We start from the raw sequence: 17,346 nt of genomic DNA, 5'->3' as shown, positions 1-17,346 counted from the left end.
CGGCCCACAAGTTGCGCTGATCATATCCCTACCTCTAGGCCTATCTATAGCCCTCAATCCCATTAAATCCCATGTACCCATCCAGAAGTCTCTTAAAAGACCCCAACGAGTTTGCCTCCACCACCACCGACGTCAGCCGATTCCACTCACCCACCACCCTCTGAGTGAAAAACTTACCCCTGACATCTCCTCTGTACCTACCCCCCAGCACCTTAAACCTGATGTCACAAGACTTCATGGGATCCAGAGTTAATGTTGGGGGCTACCAAGGCCTTTTGGTCTCGACTGTATACTACTGTTCCTCTGGGTATGTCCTGTTGATGGGCAGGACAAATTCAGGGATGGTGATGGGCGAGCCTAGGACATTGGCTGTGTGGCATGATTCTGAGTGTGACAGTCAGGCTGTTGGTTTTAATGTTATTTAACTTTCCTGTAGCGGTTTGATACAACATAGTGGCTTGTCCATTTCAGAGTTAAAACATTGTTGTAGGTCTGGTATCAGATCTAGATCAGACCAGGTAAGGACACATGGGCATCACAGTGGTTAGCACTGCTGCCTCACAGCGCCAGGGATCTGGATTCAATTCCAGCCTTGAATGAATTCTCCCATGTCTGTGTGGGTTTCCTCCGGGTGCTCCAGTTTCCTCCCACACTCCAAAGATGTGCAGGCTAAGTGGATTGACATGCTAAATTGTCCCTTAGTGTCCAAAGATGAACAGGTTAGAGGGATTAATGGGGTAAATATGTGGGACTCCAGGGATAGGGCTGAATAAGATGCTCTATTGGTGAATCGGTACAGACTCGTTGTGCCAAATGGCCGCCTCCTGCACTGTAGAGTTTCTATGAGACAGATTTCCTTAAAGGATAATAGTGAACTGGATGGGTTTTACAACAATCCAGTAGCTTCATTTTCACCAATACTGAGAAATGGTCTTTTGTTCCTGAGAATGGTTTTTAGAGAGACTAAGTCAGTTAGTATTATATTCGTTGGAGTTTAGAAGAGTGAGAGGGGATCTCGTAGAAACTTATAAAATTCTAACAGGGTTAGATTGCGTGGATTCAGAAAGAATGTTCCCAAATGGCCGGGAGTCCATAACTAGGGGTTATAGTTTGAGGATAAGGGGTAAACCTTTTAGAACTGAGATGAGGAGAATTTTCTTCACCCAGAGGGTGGTGAAATTCACTACAACAGGAAGTAGTTGAGGCCAAAAGGTTACCTGATTTCAAGAAATTAGATATAGCACTTGGGGATAAAGGGATATGGGGGGGAGGGGCATCAGGATATTGAATTTGATAATGAATGGCAGAGAAGGCGCAAAGAGCCGAATGGCCGCCTCCTGCTTCTAGTTTCTATGTTCCAGACTTATTAATCAAATTTCAATTCCATCAGCAGTCTTGGTGGGATTGGAGCTCGGGTCTCCAGGTCATGAGTCTGCTGTCGGAATTGAGAGTCCAGTAACATTATCACATTGCTACCGTTCCCAGTTCAGTTACACACGTTATAAATACAGAAAGGAAAGTCCCTTTTAGTTTAGTTTTGAGTCACATGACTTAAATGTATTATTTGATTGGCTAGCTACGAACATTCCACTTCACCAGATTCACATGATTGGAAATTTAGTTTCTGAAATGTTGGTTTGAAAGGATCTAAAAATAGACTTCACAGGAGCACACATGTTTTTAAACAATGTATTTTGACCTTGAGAAGGAAAGAGTTCCAGGCTGATGAAAAATACTGCGCAAGCTTGTTTTTCTTTATTTCAGCCTAGTAAATTGTGGGATTTTGAACTTTATCCTTCAACAAATAAAAGAGTCACATCTTTGATATTTTACTCATTGATCAATGCTGAATCTTGTTCCTCAGATTATGTCAACTTTTCCTTGGCAAATTTTCGAGCCATTTTGGTCAGTGTTCACAGTGGGAAAAGGGTTTTTTTTTGGCAATGCTTGGGCGTGGTCATTTGCAAATGTGCGTATGCAGTCTCCATTTAAAAGATCACAAAATTGTTCAATGTCTTGAGGCAAACAGGTTTTGAACAGACTGCCGTTATCCTAGCTTATTAAATACAGGATTTCATTTGCTAACAAAGTACGTCAATGTTAAATATTTTCCTTACTCTGCATTTTCTATTTCTCTTGGTCTTTAGATTCAGATCCAGGACACTCGAGTGAAACCTGGGGAGAACGATTAATACCACCTTATAGGCCATACTCTGGTAAATGCTGTTAACTTTTGCGAAAGCGTCTTTTTCCCGTTCAGATAATTGTTACTTGAAAATGATGTCTAATTCCAGGTTGTTATTTAATGGTTGGTGACAGTTTATCTTTTTGACTTCTCATTGGTGTGTGAGGTATGCTACAATCTGACAGCACACTAGCTAATCACACTTGCTACTTAACCTATTTAATTGCGTTCTACCATTGAAAATGCAAAAAAAACTCCTCTGGTTTAACTTGCAGGTCTGTCATGAAAACAGATTTCACAAAATCATAATTGTTACAACACAAAAGGAGGCCATTCAGTCTATCATGTCTGCGCTGACTGTCTGAATTGGCAATTCACTTAGTGCCAATCACCCAACTTCTCCCCATAACTTTGCATGATCTTCCTTTTTGGACAATGGTCTAATTCTCTTCTCTGTGCTTCGATTGAACCTGCTTCCACCACACTCTGGGGCAGTGCGTTCATTGAGTGGAAAGGTTTTTTTTCTCAAGTCATTTTTATTGCTTTTGCCAATTACTTTTTAATTCGTGCCCCCTCATTCTCGATCCTTTCAAAAGTGGGACCAGTTTCTCCTCATCTACTCTGTTCTGGTCCCTCATGATTTTTAAGTGAGTTGTGCAAGAATCTAGCTGCTCCAGGTAACTTCATTAATTAATAACTGAGTGTCCAGTTTCAGTAACGTTTAATACTTTAAGAAATACAAGGGTAGCTTCTGTCCTATTTTATGATCTATCAATCATCATACAGGTATGTATCACCTTCATGTATATTTGCATTTAACTGCCTACTGGGCAGAACCTTGGGCACGTTGAGCTTGAACTCTTATGCTTCAGCTGGCCACAACACTAGTGGATTCTCTATTTATGCCATCTTCTTTAACACAACTACTTTGGTCACAAGATGCAGGTAACTGCTGCTCCGTGTGCTATTCTACTTGTCTAAGAAATTACTGAAACCAACATTGTTTCGTTCTATTGTACAGACTGTAGGCCTCATCTCTTCAAGGTTTCTCCATTCTTCCATTACACTTCTGTATCCATGGTAATCTCACTTAACTATTTTAAGCTTAAACATTCCTAAAGTCAACTGGTACAATCAGTGCTACACTCAAAGTCTTGTGATTTGACACTCATTTAAGGGTCTATTATGTCTGCAGAAATACAGTTAATCACTCCGCCAGCTGTCTTATCTCTCTCAGCTCAGGCTTTCTGTTCGGCAAAGAGATGATTGCAGTGCATGCTATACCTTCTCTCTCTGCTGTTTAACCCATGATTCATTTTGCTCATGTCAAGTTATCCTAACTCAGTCATTTTTAATTTCTGCCACCTTTAATACCTACACGTTATGCCTCAAAATACATATTGCCGTTCTAATGAAATGCCTAGTAAAATTAATTATATGTAGGCTGATGGTGTAGACTAACTTTACTCTCCTTAACCAAAACAAAAAGCTGGAAAATCTCAGCAAGTCTCACAACAGGAGAGGAAATAGAGCTAATGTTTTGAGTCTGACTCTTCGTCAGAGCTGAAGACAATAGAAAATAGGATGAGATTTATGTTGGGGTGAAGTGGGCGCATTGGAGAGAGTGCAGAGAAGGTTTACCAGGATGTTGCCTGGTATGGAGGGTCTTAGCTATGAGGAGAGATTGGGTAGACTGGGGTTGTTCTCCTTGGAAAGACGGAGAATGAGGGGAGATCTAATAGAGGTATACAAGATTATGAAGGGTATAGATAGGGTGAACAGTGGGAAGCTTTTTCCCAGGTCGGAGGTGACGATCACGAGGGGTCACGGGCTCAAGCTGAGAGGGGCGAAGTATAACTCAGACATCAGAGGGACGTTTTTTACACAGAGGGTGGTGGGGGCCTGGAATGCGCTGCCAAGTAGGGTGGTGGAGGCGGGCACGCTGACATCGTTTAAGACTTACCTGGATAGTCACATGAGCAGCCTGGGAATGGAGGGATACAAACGATTGGTCTAGTTGGACCAAGGAGCGGCACAGGCTTGGAGGGTCGAAGGGCCTGTTTCCTGTGCTGTACTGTTCTTTGTTCTTTGTTCTATTGACAAAGATGTTATAGAATCCCTACAGTGCCAAAGGAGGCCATTCGACCCATTGAGTCAGCACAGACTCTCTGAGAGCATCCTACCTTATCCCTGTAACCCCACTGATCCTCCTATCCTACACATCTTGGGGCATTAAGGGGCAACATTTTTAGCCTAAATAGCCTAGCTCTAATTTTAAAATTATTCCCCCTCATTTTTGATTTTCAGATGAGGAAATAATTTCTCTGTATAAATCCTTTTAACATTTTAATACCTCAATCAGAATCAAATTCTTCAAAGGAATTAAATCCATGTTTATGCAACCTGTCCTCAATTTAACCTTTTAAGCCTTGGTATAATTTTGGTGAAGCTGTACTGCACCCACTCCTATACCTTTTGTGGTAGTGTGTGTAGAACTGAATGAAGTACTCCAGATGAGATCTGACCAAGGTTTAGTACGCTGAAGGATAATTTCCTCCCCTTTTGTAATCCAACCCCCTTCAAATATAAACAAACTGTTTGGGACGGATTATTCTGAATTGTTGAGTGTTTCTCATATGTTTTCATGCATTATTATTATTATAGGTAGATAATGCATTATTAATACATTATTGTACCGAGGCGAGCTGAAGAAATGGTTTTTAGAAATAGATGATTTTTAAAACAGTAAATTAAGATTTTTTTTTTAATTTCAGAAAAGGAAGGTCCTGAGAAAAAGAAAATGAAAAAGGAGCCTGGAAACAAAAAATCAGTTCCCGTTTGCAAAGCCACGCTTGGCGGCATACTTATCGGGTATCCACTATCGGAACGTCAGCAGATGGCTCTAGTGATGCAGATGACAGCAAGAGATAACAGTCCAGGTCATACCAACCATATTTTTTTATTAAATTGTATAACTATGTAATACTTATGAGCTCCTAAATGAACTGTTAGTTTTTGTTTTAAAGTTCTTTGATCGTGCAGAATAGTGAATAATATTGCAAACTTAATCACACTATTTGAGATTGATGTGAAGTGCTGTGAAAACATGTAAAACTCTTAAGTGATCCTCCATCCAGGTACACAATATGAGGTTTTCCATTATAAGGCGGCAAACCCGCTAAATGGGCATTGTACAGGTATCCTGTATCTTAACGAAAATGGAAACATTGGAAAAACTCAGCAAGTGTGGCAGCACTGAGTTAATGTCCCCTCTCCACAGTTGCTGCTACCTACACCTGCTGTGTTTTCCAGCATTTTCTGTTTTGATTTCAGATTTTCAGCATCCACTATTTTGCTTTTATTGTGTTGTATCTTAACACATGAACATGGCAAACCTGTGTGAGAAAAGAAATCGCCCATGTTCTCTTGATTTAATTTTTGTCCAACTTTCTTCCCATCTGTTCTGAAGATGCTGATTCCCCTCACTATTCCATAGGCAGCAATTTCTTCAGTTTATCATGATTGAATTGGTGGCTGAAACTTATTGGGCAAAATATTAAGAAAAATTGGCAGAGTATTGATTCAGGCGTGTAAAATGGAGTGATTCCCGCTGATGGTGCTGGTGTGTTTTTGGGCTGAATCTTATGCCTCATTAGTAATAGTTTTTATGCCCATGAGAATGACATGTTCCCCCTGATTTTCCCGCCCCGCAACGAATTAACTGCAGCAAGCACTGGGAAGCTTCATATAAACGGCTCCCTAGCACTTGTTCCACAACAACTGCAGATGATGGCAGGCAAGAAGGCAGCATTGTGCTTTTGTGCATTGGGTGCGGGGTGTGCCACACCAGTCTGGAGTGGAGCAGAAACTGGGCATCCTCTACCCATGCTCCAGCAGACAACCTTCCAGCAGAGTCACAACCCCTGCTTGGGATGCGGTAAGAAGTCTCACAACACCAGATTAAAGTCCAACAGGTTTATTTGGTAGCACCTGTTGGACTTTAACCTGTTGGACTTTAACCTGGTGTTGTGAGACGACTTACTGTGCTTACCCCAGTCCAACGCCAGCATCTCCACATCATGGGATGCAGTGGCAGCCCTGGTCAGTGCAAGCATATTCCAGAAGAGGGCAGCAGTGTTGGAAGAAGACTAATGATCATCTTCGCTCAACCGGGATAAGTGAATGACACTCAATCTCCTACTAGACCCCCTCGCACCCCCAGCCCTTTCTCTCATTGAGCTACACAGACCTTTGCCAAAACCAGGGACCAGATTCTCTCCTTCCTCCCACAATCACCCTGTAGCTGCTATGCTCCTCACACTCCAGCTCCCATGCAAGCCTCACGCCTGCCACACCTCATCACCATCTTAAATATCAGCGCTCCCATCTGCACTCTTCCTGTCTGTCATTGCAGGACAAACTCAACCACAACAGGTGTGAGCAAGCAAAACCAGCTGGACTCCTCACCAAGCTGAGGACCCTCACGCATTTTCAGGAGCGAGCCTTCGACCTGGCCTAGGAGGAGGAGGAAGAGTGTGCCTGCACTGCTGGCAAAGTGGAGGGCCACAGAGAAACATGAGAATCCTTAACACCTGCTGTGCCGCACCCGGCACCAGCGCAAATACTCACCTCGGTGGTTTCAATAAGTAGGCAGGTTTCTGGGTCACTCACTGGTGAGCACCTCACAGCTGAAGATCCACAGCAGACAGAGGCAGGGACATACAAGGGAACAGGCACTCTGAAGGATGCCAGAGCCCAGGACTCTGTTGAACCCCTTGCTGATTACATGCTCCTGGGCCCTGTCACCCCACAGCTGCTGGAGCTGCAACGGCAGAGTCGCAAGTGTCAGGGAGAGATCACAGCAGGTGCTCACTTTGAATAATCTCCCGAGAGGGAACAGCGGTGGGAAAGGCCTACAACTGAAGGAGAATTTAAATGTTGCAATGCTTTCAACCTAGCTGCTGCCACCAAAAGATTTCAAACCTTTTTGATAGACGTTATTCCTGGGGAAGATGAGGTGATGACTGACAAATGGGACATTTGCACACAGCAGGACGGACAGAAAAACATGCCACTGGCAATTTTTTGAAATGGACAACAGGCTGACCCAACCGCCTACTCCATTATTACAAAAATCCAGTGTTATTTGGGAGAATAATCTAGGCTCCTATTTAATCATTACCACTTTGCCTGTGTCTTGCAGAACTGGAAAAATAAAGATGGCTTTTTTATACACCTTCATATTTCCTGCTGTTCTTTTATCTCTTCCAATAGTACATGTTCTTCAGTCAGTCAGCATCCGTGTACAGATTGGAATTCTCTCTAACACTTGAATGTCATCATTTTTGGGCAGGATCTGTGTCCTTCTGTATTTTCAGATTTCAAAGCAAGCTCTCTGCTTTGTTGAATCTCAGCCTAATTTGTATGTGGAATGCAAGTTCTTTAAACCTCCATCTCATAACAAATAGTATCCTGTTTTGCTCTACAAAGGAATAAAATGTGAACATTCCTACAGTGATTTTGAATTGAGTTTGTTTTCTCACTGCAGTGTCTTTAATTTTTATATTGTTCTCTGTGATTTTCTTTACCTTTTTTTTTAAGGACTGCAAGTCAATATCCTATATTGCACCTATGTGGTAATGTAGATTTGTTTTTTTTTTGGCCTCAAACCAATAGAGGCTTCATTATCTGCTTACATTGTCACAGAATCTTTCTGGTACTGGGAATCTGCAAAGTTGTCCTGGTTTCTTTGATTCATTTACAATTTTAACTCATCACATTTGTTCAGAATTCAATTACAGTGGTCACCGAGCTCATCAAATTTACTGAAAAGGAATTATAATCTTTAATGTGTCCAATATCCAGGTGCAGGGAAACCTGGTGCAGACTGCTTCCAGCACAGAGCAATAGGAGATTAAATATTCTTGGAATACTACACTAAATTTTGTTCCCATTCCACAAAAACTTGTTTGGTGGGGGAAGAAGTATTACAACAGCGAAAGCAACCTTCTCCAACATTTGGTTAGTGTGATGTGCCTCAGTTTTTGGGTGAGCCTTAGAATCAGGAGCAATCAATGCGCAGTATCAACTTGAGCACTGTCATCCAACATGCCAGTAGAGGGTGTCCAGGTGACGAGCTTAATTTTCACTACCACAGCTCTGTTCCACCTGACGTATTAGTATGAATGCCCACACGGATTAATCAATATCTGTATATGTCTAAACATTGAGATGGCCAGCCAGCCACCTCTTGTATTTCCCCTCCAAACTTATTTTAAAAAGCATAGAACGCGGGTAAAAGAATGAGAGGATATGCTGGAGACAGCTTGCAAGAAGTCGGCTTGCCCCGGCGCCGCCATGTTTATTTGTTTATCTCAAACAATGATGAGCGAGTACAGGAACGAGATAGAGAATCTGGTGAAATGGTGCATTGACAATAATCTCTCCCTCGTCAGTAAAACGAAGAAGATGGTCATCAACTTCAGGAAGCATAGTGGAGAACTTGCCCCTGTCTATATCAATGGGGATGAAGTGGAAATGGTCAAGAGCTTCAGGTTTCTAGGTGTCCAGATCATCATCAACTTATCATGGTCCGTCCACGCCGATGCTGTAGTTAAGAGAGTCCACCAACACCTCTACTTTCTCAGGAGGCTAAGGAAATTGAGCATGACTGCTATGGCTCTCACTGATTTGTTACAAATGCACCATAGAGAGTACCCTTTCTGGATGTATCACAGCTTGGTATGGCTCCTATTCTGACCAAGACTACAAGAAACAATGTGAATGTAGCCCAGTCCATCACACAAACCAGCCTCCCATTCATTGACTCCGTCTACACTTCCCGCTGCCTCAGAAAAGCAGCCAGCATAATCAAGGACCCCAGGCATACACTCTTCCACCTTCTTCTGTTGGGAAAAAGAAACAAAAGCCTGAGATCATGTACCAACTGACTCAAAAACAGCTTCCCTGCTGCCATCAGAGTTTTGAATGGACCTACCCTATATTACGTTGATCTTTCTCTACATCCTAGCAATGACTGTAACACATTCTGCACCCTCTCCTTTCCTTCTCCCCAATGTACTCTACAAACAATGTGCTTTGTCTGTATAGCACATGTAAAACAATACTTTTCACTGTATCCCAATATATGTGACAGCAAATCAAACCAAAAACTTATTTTATTTGTGGGATCTGGTAGGAGATCAGTAGGAATTATTGTCGTTCTGTACAGCTTCACAAACAGCTTACTTAAAGGTGAATCAATTAAGCTTCCCTGATTATTTGCAGATAAAGCCAGCTCAGCTCATAAATCTGAAGTTTGCTCTTGAAAGCATCTACTTGACTTGGATTATATACATTGGGTATACATTGGTGATCCAATAGGATAGTTTCCACCAAGAATGGCTCCAGGAAGAGTGTTCATGTCTTTTCAGAGCATTATTTTTCTGATTAATCTACTCAGTGTCAGCTCCAGCTGTCTGTTGTCCTCAAGTTGTTCAGTAATACTGGAAACTCTGTTCAAGTATTACATACAATTGTGGTATACTTCCTCTTTTTCCAAGATTTAATTAAATAAACAAGGAAGAACTCCAGATTACTAACCAGAGGTATAATCTTGCTCGTTGTCTGATGAAACTTCACATACGAAGTTTATAGAAGACCAATGTTAGTCTCTTTCTGATGTCATACACCAGCTGTAGTGTTTGATTTGATCAACTTTTGTATTTATTTACAAATTAAGATAACTTGGCATTGTGATTACACTATTGGTTAAATCAACAATTTATCAGAAGAATTTCCCATAGTTTGTCTTAAAATGGTCTGATGGTGTATCTAAGTTGCGTCATGTTGGTAAAGGTCAAGTTTAATGGACCAGGTCAGGCTAGTGCTGTCAGTCAGCTTGAACATCTTTAACTGTTGCCGTGTAAATAAGGTCAAGAATCAACACCGCTTACAGGGCTGTTACTTTAAGTGTGAAATTTAGAAAGGAGATTATCCCTAATGGTGATATTTTGTGTCTCCACATTGCCGCTCCCACCCCAAAATAATAGTTTTCAGTAAATTCCCCTTTGTATATGAAGGTATAACAGAGGAAGATTAAACTTCACAGGTGGTTGATTTTGTCTGACTCCCGTTTAGACTGTCCTCACTGCTGTTGTTTACTGGTATCCTTTGATAATCTAAGCAAAATTATTTTAATCAGTCTTTTTTGTCTTGATGCTGTCACACTTCTCGTTTTTCCACATACAGAAGTAGTCTGTCTTTTAATTTTCTCAAGTTTAAGGAATTTATTTCTCCAGTGTACGAGCATAAGTGGGCGGCACAGTAGCACAGTGGTTGGCACTGCTGCTTCACAGCTCCAGGGACCTGGGTTCGATTCCCAGCTTGGGTCACTGTCTGTGTGGAGTTTGCACATTCTCCTCGTGTCTGCGTGGGTTTCCTCCGGGTGCTCCGGTTTCCTCCCACAGTCCAAAGATGTGCGGGTTAGGTTGATTAGCCATGCAAAATTGCCCCTTAGTGTCCTGAGATGCGTAGGTTAGACGGATTAGCGGGTAAATGTGTCGGGATATGGGGATAGAGCCTGGGTGGGATTGTGGTTGGTGCAGACTCGGTGGGCCAGATGGCCTCTTTCTGCACTGTAGGGTTTCTATGATTCTTCAGGCTATCTGGAAAAATGCAGGACATTTAGTTCTAATTGCCAAAATGATTGCAGAATTGTATTCTGAGTATAGAAGCAAAATTAGCAGTTCTGCGAACAGTGTCTAATTAATGCATAACATTTTTTATATACACCTTTGAGCACTGATAAAACTAGAACCTGTGATCATAGCCCAGGTGTCTAATGACGAAGAAACATTCACTGTATCTGCAGAAGAAACAATATATGCCGCTCTTGGTTCTGCATTCTAATGATAGGCTGGTATCGCTTCTGTCAGTAGCTGGTCTCTCTTCCATCAAGCAGTAACTTGCAGCCTGCTTTTCTGTGTCACTGAATACAAAATCAGCATGAGAGGCAGCAGTTGAGGTACTTAAAATAACAACTTGACATAGAATCCATGAAATGAAATATGCCAAAATACTTCACAGGAGCAATATAAAACAAAGGATGACACCGAACCATTTGAGAACATATTAGGTTAGTTAACCAAAAGCTTGGTCAAAGTGTTTAGGTTTTAAGGAGTGAATTAAAGAAGAAAAGCAATGTAGAGAGGTGTAAACAGTTTTCCAAACCCTCTGCCAAACAGAAGTTTCTCTCTATCTACTCTGTCTGGACCCATCATGATTTTGAACACCTCCATCAAGTTTCCCCTGTTCTCCAAGGAGAACAACTCCGGCTTCTCCAGTCTATCCACCTAAGGCTCTCATCCTTGGAACCATTCTCATAAATCTTTCAGTGCCCCTTTTTAAAACCTTAGCATCCTTCCAAAAGTGTGCCAATCAGAATTAGGCACAGTAGTGGAGGTCAGATCAGTATTTTATTAAGGTTTATCATTTCCTTGTTTCTGCACTCTGCTTTATGAAGCCCAAGATCCCGGAGACCCTTTAACAGCTTTTCAACCAACCTTTTCATCTTCAACAACTTGTGCACATTGGCCTCCTAGTCGTTCTGTCATTGCCCCTTTTTAGCTTATATTGCCACTACTGGGCATATCATATAGGCTACCAAATAGTGACGAAGAGTAGTGATAATGAGCAGACTTATAATATGCAGCTTTGCGGTGGAGTTCCCATGGGTGATTCCTTGTTTCACAGCTTTTGTTAATATGGATCATAGGTTTTGGACAAGAGGGGGGGGGGGTTCTGCAGCAAATAGTAATGACCTGGAATTTGCTGCACACAAGGATAGTGGAAGCAGAAACAATCGATAATTTCAAAAGGAAATTGGATGAGAACTTGAAGGAATTATAATCTTGCAGGGCTACGGGATTGTGGGGGGTGGAATTACACTATGGAGAGCTGTCTTAAGCTGAATTGCCTCCTTCCATCTGCAATTAACTCTCTATTAATGATCTAGGGGCAGCACGGTGGCACAGTGGTTAGCACTGCTGCCTCACAGGGCCAGGGACCTGGGTTCAATTCCTGGCTTGGGTCAATGTCTGTGCAGAGTCTGCATGTTCTCCCCACATCTGCATGGATGCTCTGGTTTCCTCCCACAGTCCAAAGAAATGCTGGTTAGGTGTATTGGTCATGCTAAATTTTCCCTCATTTTCCTTGAACAGGCGCCAGAGTGTGGCGACTAGGGGATTTGTCACAGTAGCTTCATTGCAGTGTTAATGTAAGTCTACTTGTGGCACTAATAAATAAACTTTATATAAAAAAAACCTAGATTTGGGTGTGCAGGCCGCAATTTCAAAACTTGCAAATTGTACAAAATGTGGAAATATTGTGAACTGTGAGGAGGGTAGCGATAGATTTCAAGAGAATGTTGACAGGCTGGTGGAAAGGGTAGACAGGGCAGGTGAATTGGGAAGTTATCCATTTTGATAGGAAGAAGTGGCAATATAAGCTAAAGGGGCTCAGGGACAGAACAAAGAGATCGATTCTGTTGAGGTGCTACACATCTGCTTGAACTCCGAAACACAGCTTTCATCGCTCCATACCAGACTGGGAGGACCCAATAATTTGGAAACTACAAAATAACTAACAAAAATATGCTAGTGGCCAATAAAATTTAATATTAACAACTGGAAGATATTGCAAACAGATATGAGCAGTATAACTCTTCAAGATTGGTGCAAGAGTAGCTGAAAATGAAGTTTTTGCCAGATTCAGCCAATCACTGAAGTAGCAGTGACTAAAACAAAATTGCTGAACGATATGTCCAAAAGAAAGTTAAAGGGAACCATGCTCTCTGCTCAACCATTCTTTGAGAATCAAATCCTGCTCACTATGAAAAGAATTCAATTGAGAGGGGAAGCAAAGATTGAAGGATTTGGGCCTCTCGGCTTTGACAGAGGCAACTGAAAGATTTTGTTGTTAAGGTATGCAAAACAAAATGGATAGAAATGTAGCTCCAAATCGATGCTTAAAACCAATCTGACAAATTAAATGGCAAAATTTGAATGATTTCAGGAGGTTCTTCCACAGAATGATCAATAAATGGATTAAAACCTCTAGTGTCAGAGGCAAAACTTAATTTTCTGTCTTGATTATTATTTAATCTTGACGTGTCTTAACAAGACTTTACTGGCTTTAGGCTAAACCACAAAGTGCAACCCTTTACTGAGTGAGCCATTTAGTATCTGTGGAAAAAATGTGTCATGACCAGAAAATGAGTGCTTCCTTTCTCCTTTGATCGAATGTGGGGGCAGTCAAAGCTTTACTCACTAGAATGACTTTTTAATTCTCTTGCTTTTTCACTAAAATGGTATCAAAATGAATAGATGCTTGACGTAAATAAACTTTAGTAAAATAAATCCTCAAGTGAACAAAATAGTGCTTTTCTGGTGTGAAGCAAGATTTACAGCTGCAGTAGTAAGAAATGGCATCAATATGAATTAGCCTATGGCAGGGCGCCTTTTAACTTGCCCTCTGATAAACACTGATGTGTAAATATTTGGTGTTGCAGAGCTGTTGTTACAATGGATTCTATGATACTTTTACGTTGAAGAGCACAGCAAGTGGCATACAAAAATCTTCAGTCAGATTCGCGTCTTCTGCCCCAGCAAAGTAAATTCAGAAAATGAAACCTGTTTAATTTCACACTCACCTCTGATGCCTCTCAAGTGAGTTGATAAAAGCTCTCACCTCTGATTTGCAGTGACTGTCAAATAGAAGAATTGTATTTCTTGTTTCAGGAAACAATCTTTCCCAACATTTGGACTCACATTTAAGAATATCATTTTCTATAATTCTGAATTTAACAGTATATCCTAATAAGGACTTGTGCCCAGGCTCATGCGCACAGTTGGTTCTCAGTGAGGTAATATAACGACGAGTGCAATGTACTGCTTTAAATTGGGACATGCAACACATCATGGTCGCTACAAAAACATGGTGGTTGATGAATGAATGTTCTTTGGTGTCAGTGTTTTAGCAACTCATTTAAAAGGGATGATATTGCTTCAGGTCTTTTACTTTTAAATAGTACGTAGACCATTATGTTCATGATATTTGGATTGTACAATTGCTGACAATTAGAATGTTTTTTTCCACAGCTTTCCACATCAGGCAGTTTAGGTTCAAACGATGGGTGTTATGGTAAAGCTGTCTTTACCCTATCCCAGTCGCAGATCACAATTCACCACACTTTGCTCCCATTTCCCAGGTCAACCATCATTGGGGTTCCTCCCAATGAGATTACTAAATATGGGGCAATTCTGCTTCTCCTCCACCCTTCCCCAATTCTAAAGCCAGGGGCTGTTCATGCCATGCCAACGTGAGGAACTACAAGGATCACAACTGAGTCCAATACAGCCTCACCAATCTTCATATGTATATTTTTCCAATTGGGTTTCCAGATGGTGATTGAGAATGGTATCCATGAATAATACTACATCTTTGTAAGCTCAGCACCTTTCTACTTCGGCTCAGGAAGCCATCCTGGAAGCTCACTGAGAAGTTTTATGCTATGGTATGTTAACCAGAAACTACACGAACTTATTTTGCAAAAGAGCTTTACGTCAGACAAAATGAAGACTTTCATACCATCATCCTGAGCTGGATTTGAGCCTGGTTTGAGAAGTGACAGAATAATATTCTATCTTGCAATACCATTCAGTGTCTGATTGTAGCAGTTTTCAAAAATGACAATGTTTGAAGAAGCCATTCTATATTTGTTGTGTTCTTCAGTTTTGTTTCTCTTACCCTTCTCTCTTCATGTACCCTCTCCCCGCCCCCCCCACCCCAATATTTACACGTTCTTTTTCTCTTTATGTATTCGTAACATAGCCATTTTGAAATCCAAACCAACAATGCATGAGGTTGTACATTATACACACTTTTAGATTTCCATATTCGGTCTTTAACAGATGCACAGTATCAGTCCTTAAAAGTCTTTTGATTTTGGAAAGACCAGTGGAAAATTTTGAGTTTCATGCAGCTGTTTCAGTCCATTCTTTACATTCTCCCTCACCACTATTTTTAAAAGTAGTATCACAGAATAGTTACTGTCAGTTTTTCTAAGATGTGAATTATTTCAGTGAATTCTGAAACCCTCTGAAGATAAATTGAGTAGTGTTGGTGGAATTTGGTTGCCCGTCCTCTTGGTCAGAGGTACTGCAAATGTAGGGACAAAGGAATTTGAAGGAAAGGGGAGCAAGAAAATTGTACCCTTGTGTAAGAAAATGACTATACAGGCTGCATGCTCACATTTTTGTGCATTGTGTATAAAGTCAAACCAGTCTGTTGGAATAAACATAGATTTGGACAGTTTGACACATGATCACAGTTTTACAAAATTACTGAACAGACATTTTAATTTATTCTCCTTACTAGATTCTACTCCGAACCACCCATCTCAAGCAACACCAGGGCAAAAAAAGACTCCAAGCTCCTCATCCAGACAAAAGGACAAGGTTAATAAACGAAATGAGCGAGGAGAAACTCCATTACACATGGCAGCCATTCGTGGTGAAACCAAGCAAGTAAAAGAGCTCATCAGTCAGGGTGCCGACGTTAATGTCAAAGACTTTGCTGGTACGTCGATGATATCTGACTTTCTAATTTTATAAGTGCTAGAGATGTGAAGATTTTTTTTTTTGTCCTTTATTGCTTGATGCCTGAGTTTATTTCTGAAGTAACTGAGCCATGCCTGACTGAAAGACTCAAGACTGAACTTGGGATCTGTGTTGCATTAGCTGACTTCAGTCAGAGTAGCATTTGATCTTGGTGCCCCTTTGTTAGGGAGCAAAAAACACATCGGCCGGTGTTGCCATTGCTCATGATACAGATTCTGGCTGGAAAGAGCATATGGATAAGGACAGGATCAGAGTTGTTTTTACTGGTAAGGCAGTCTGCCAAACTCCGCCAACTCCAACATGATTCTGCTGCTTAACACATCTTCCCCTCACCCACTCCCCTGTCAGCATTCCACAGGGACCAGTCTTCCAGATACCTTGGTCCACTCCTCCATCACGCATTAAGTGGAGCTGATCTTCCAGATTTACTTTGGGCTGTAGATATTATAAATTATGGGATGGAGATGTTACATGTGGAAGACACAGGTTCTCTAATATTTGTCAGTAATGTATAAACTAATGTAACTTATACTATAAATGTTAAATATTTAAAACAAAATCTCCATTCCCACATATTTTCAATGGAATAGGCCTGAATGGTTGATTGGGCAATAGTTTCCGGGGACCCCACAACCCATTGATGGCACTTTTCTTTTGGGCCGACTGTCTTTCCCCAATTGTAAATGGGGTTTCTACAGTAGTGGAAGTAGGCTACACAGGGGCGCTGACCACTTCTCAATCCATTTTAGCAGGAGCGCTGTTGCAGTGGCAGTTCAAAGGCTGTCATTCTGGTTTTTGTTGCGTATTGATTTGTGGGATGTGCGCATCGCTGTCTAGGCCAGCATTTATTGCCTCCCTAATTGTCCTTGAGAAGGTGGTCTGAGCTGCCGCCTTGAACTGCTGATGCAGTCCATGATGTAGGTACATGTACAGTGTTGTTAAGGAAGAGAGTTCCAAGATTTTGACTCAGTGAAAGAATACCTTTCCAAGTCAGGATGGTGAGTGACTTGGAGGGGAACTTCCCAGGTGCTGGTGTTCCCATGAGTCTGCTGCTCTTGTCCTTCGAGATGGCAACCGTGATGGGTTTGAAAGGTGCTGTCTCAGAATACTGGATGAGTTCCTGCAGTGCATCATGCAGATGGTACACACTGTTGCCACTGTACGTCAATAGTGGAGGGAGTGAATGTTTATGGATGGGCTGCCAAGTGGGCTGGTTTGTCCTGGATGGTGTTGAGCTTCTTTAATGTCATTGCAGCTGCACTAATCCAGGCAAATGGAGAGTACTCCACCACACTCCTGACTTGTGCCTTGTAGGTGGTGGACAAGCTTTGGGGAATCTGGAAATGAGGTACTCGCTGCAGAATTGCTAGCCTCTGACCTGCTCTTGTAGGCACACTATTTATTTGATTAGTCCAGTTCAGTTTCTGGTCAGTGGTATCCCCCAGGATGTTGATAGTGGGGGGATTCAGTGATGGTAACACC

The 17,346-nt window shown here is 41.6% G+C and overlaps 1 protein-coding gene across 1 annotated transcript in view; it reads left to right on the top strand.

Annotated features, from left to right (window-relative positions):
- Positions 1-1,850: 1,850 nt before the first annotated feature.
- The window catches only part of ankrd12 (ankyrin repeat domain 12), a gene marked incomplete at its 5' end in the record, with an annotated part of 43,050 nt that continues 27,554 nt past the window's right edge, over positions 1,851-17,346 (top strand). Inside the window, 4 exons of the mRNA XM_078207248.1 lie at positions 1,851-1,905; positions 2,148-2,216; positions 4,960-5,124; positions 15,623-15,823. Coding sequence (XP_078063374.1) covers positions 1,851-1,905; positions 2,148-2,216; positions 4,960-5,124; positions 15,623-15,823 — 490 coding nt within the window. The remainder of the gene's footprint in view (positions 1,906-2,147; positions 2,217-4,959; positions 5,125-15,622; positions 15,824-17,346) is intronic.

The sequence above is a fragment of the Mustelus asterias genome, unplaced genomic scaffold (genome assembly GCF_964213995.1).
Source record: "Mustelus asterias unplaced genomic scaffold, sMusAst1.hap1.1 HAP1_SCAFFOLD_2156, whole genome shotgun sequence".
In the NCBI taxonomy this organism is placed as follows: domain Eukaryota; kingdom Metazoa; phylum Chordata; class Chondrichthyes; order Carcharhiniformes; family Triakidae; genus Mustelus; species Mustelus asterias.
This window is presented reverse-complemented; position numbering and strand designations above follow the sequence as displayed.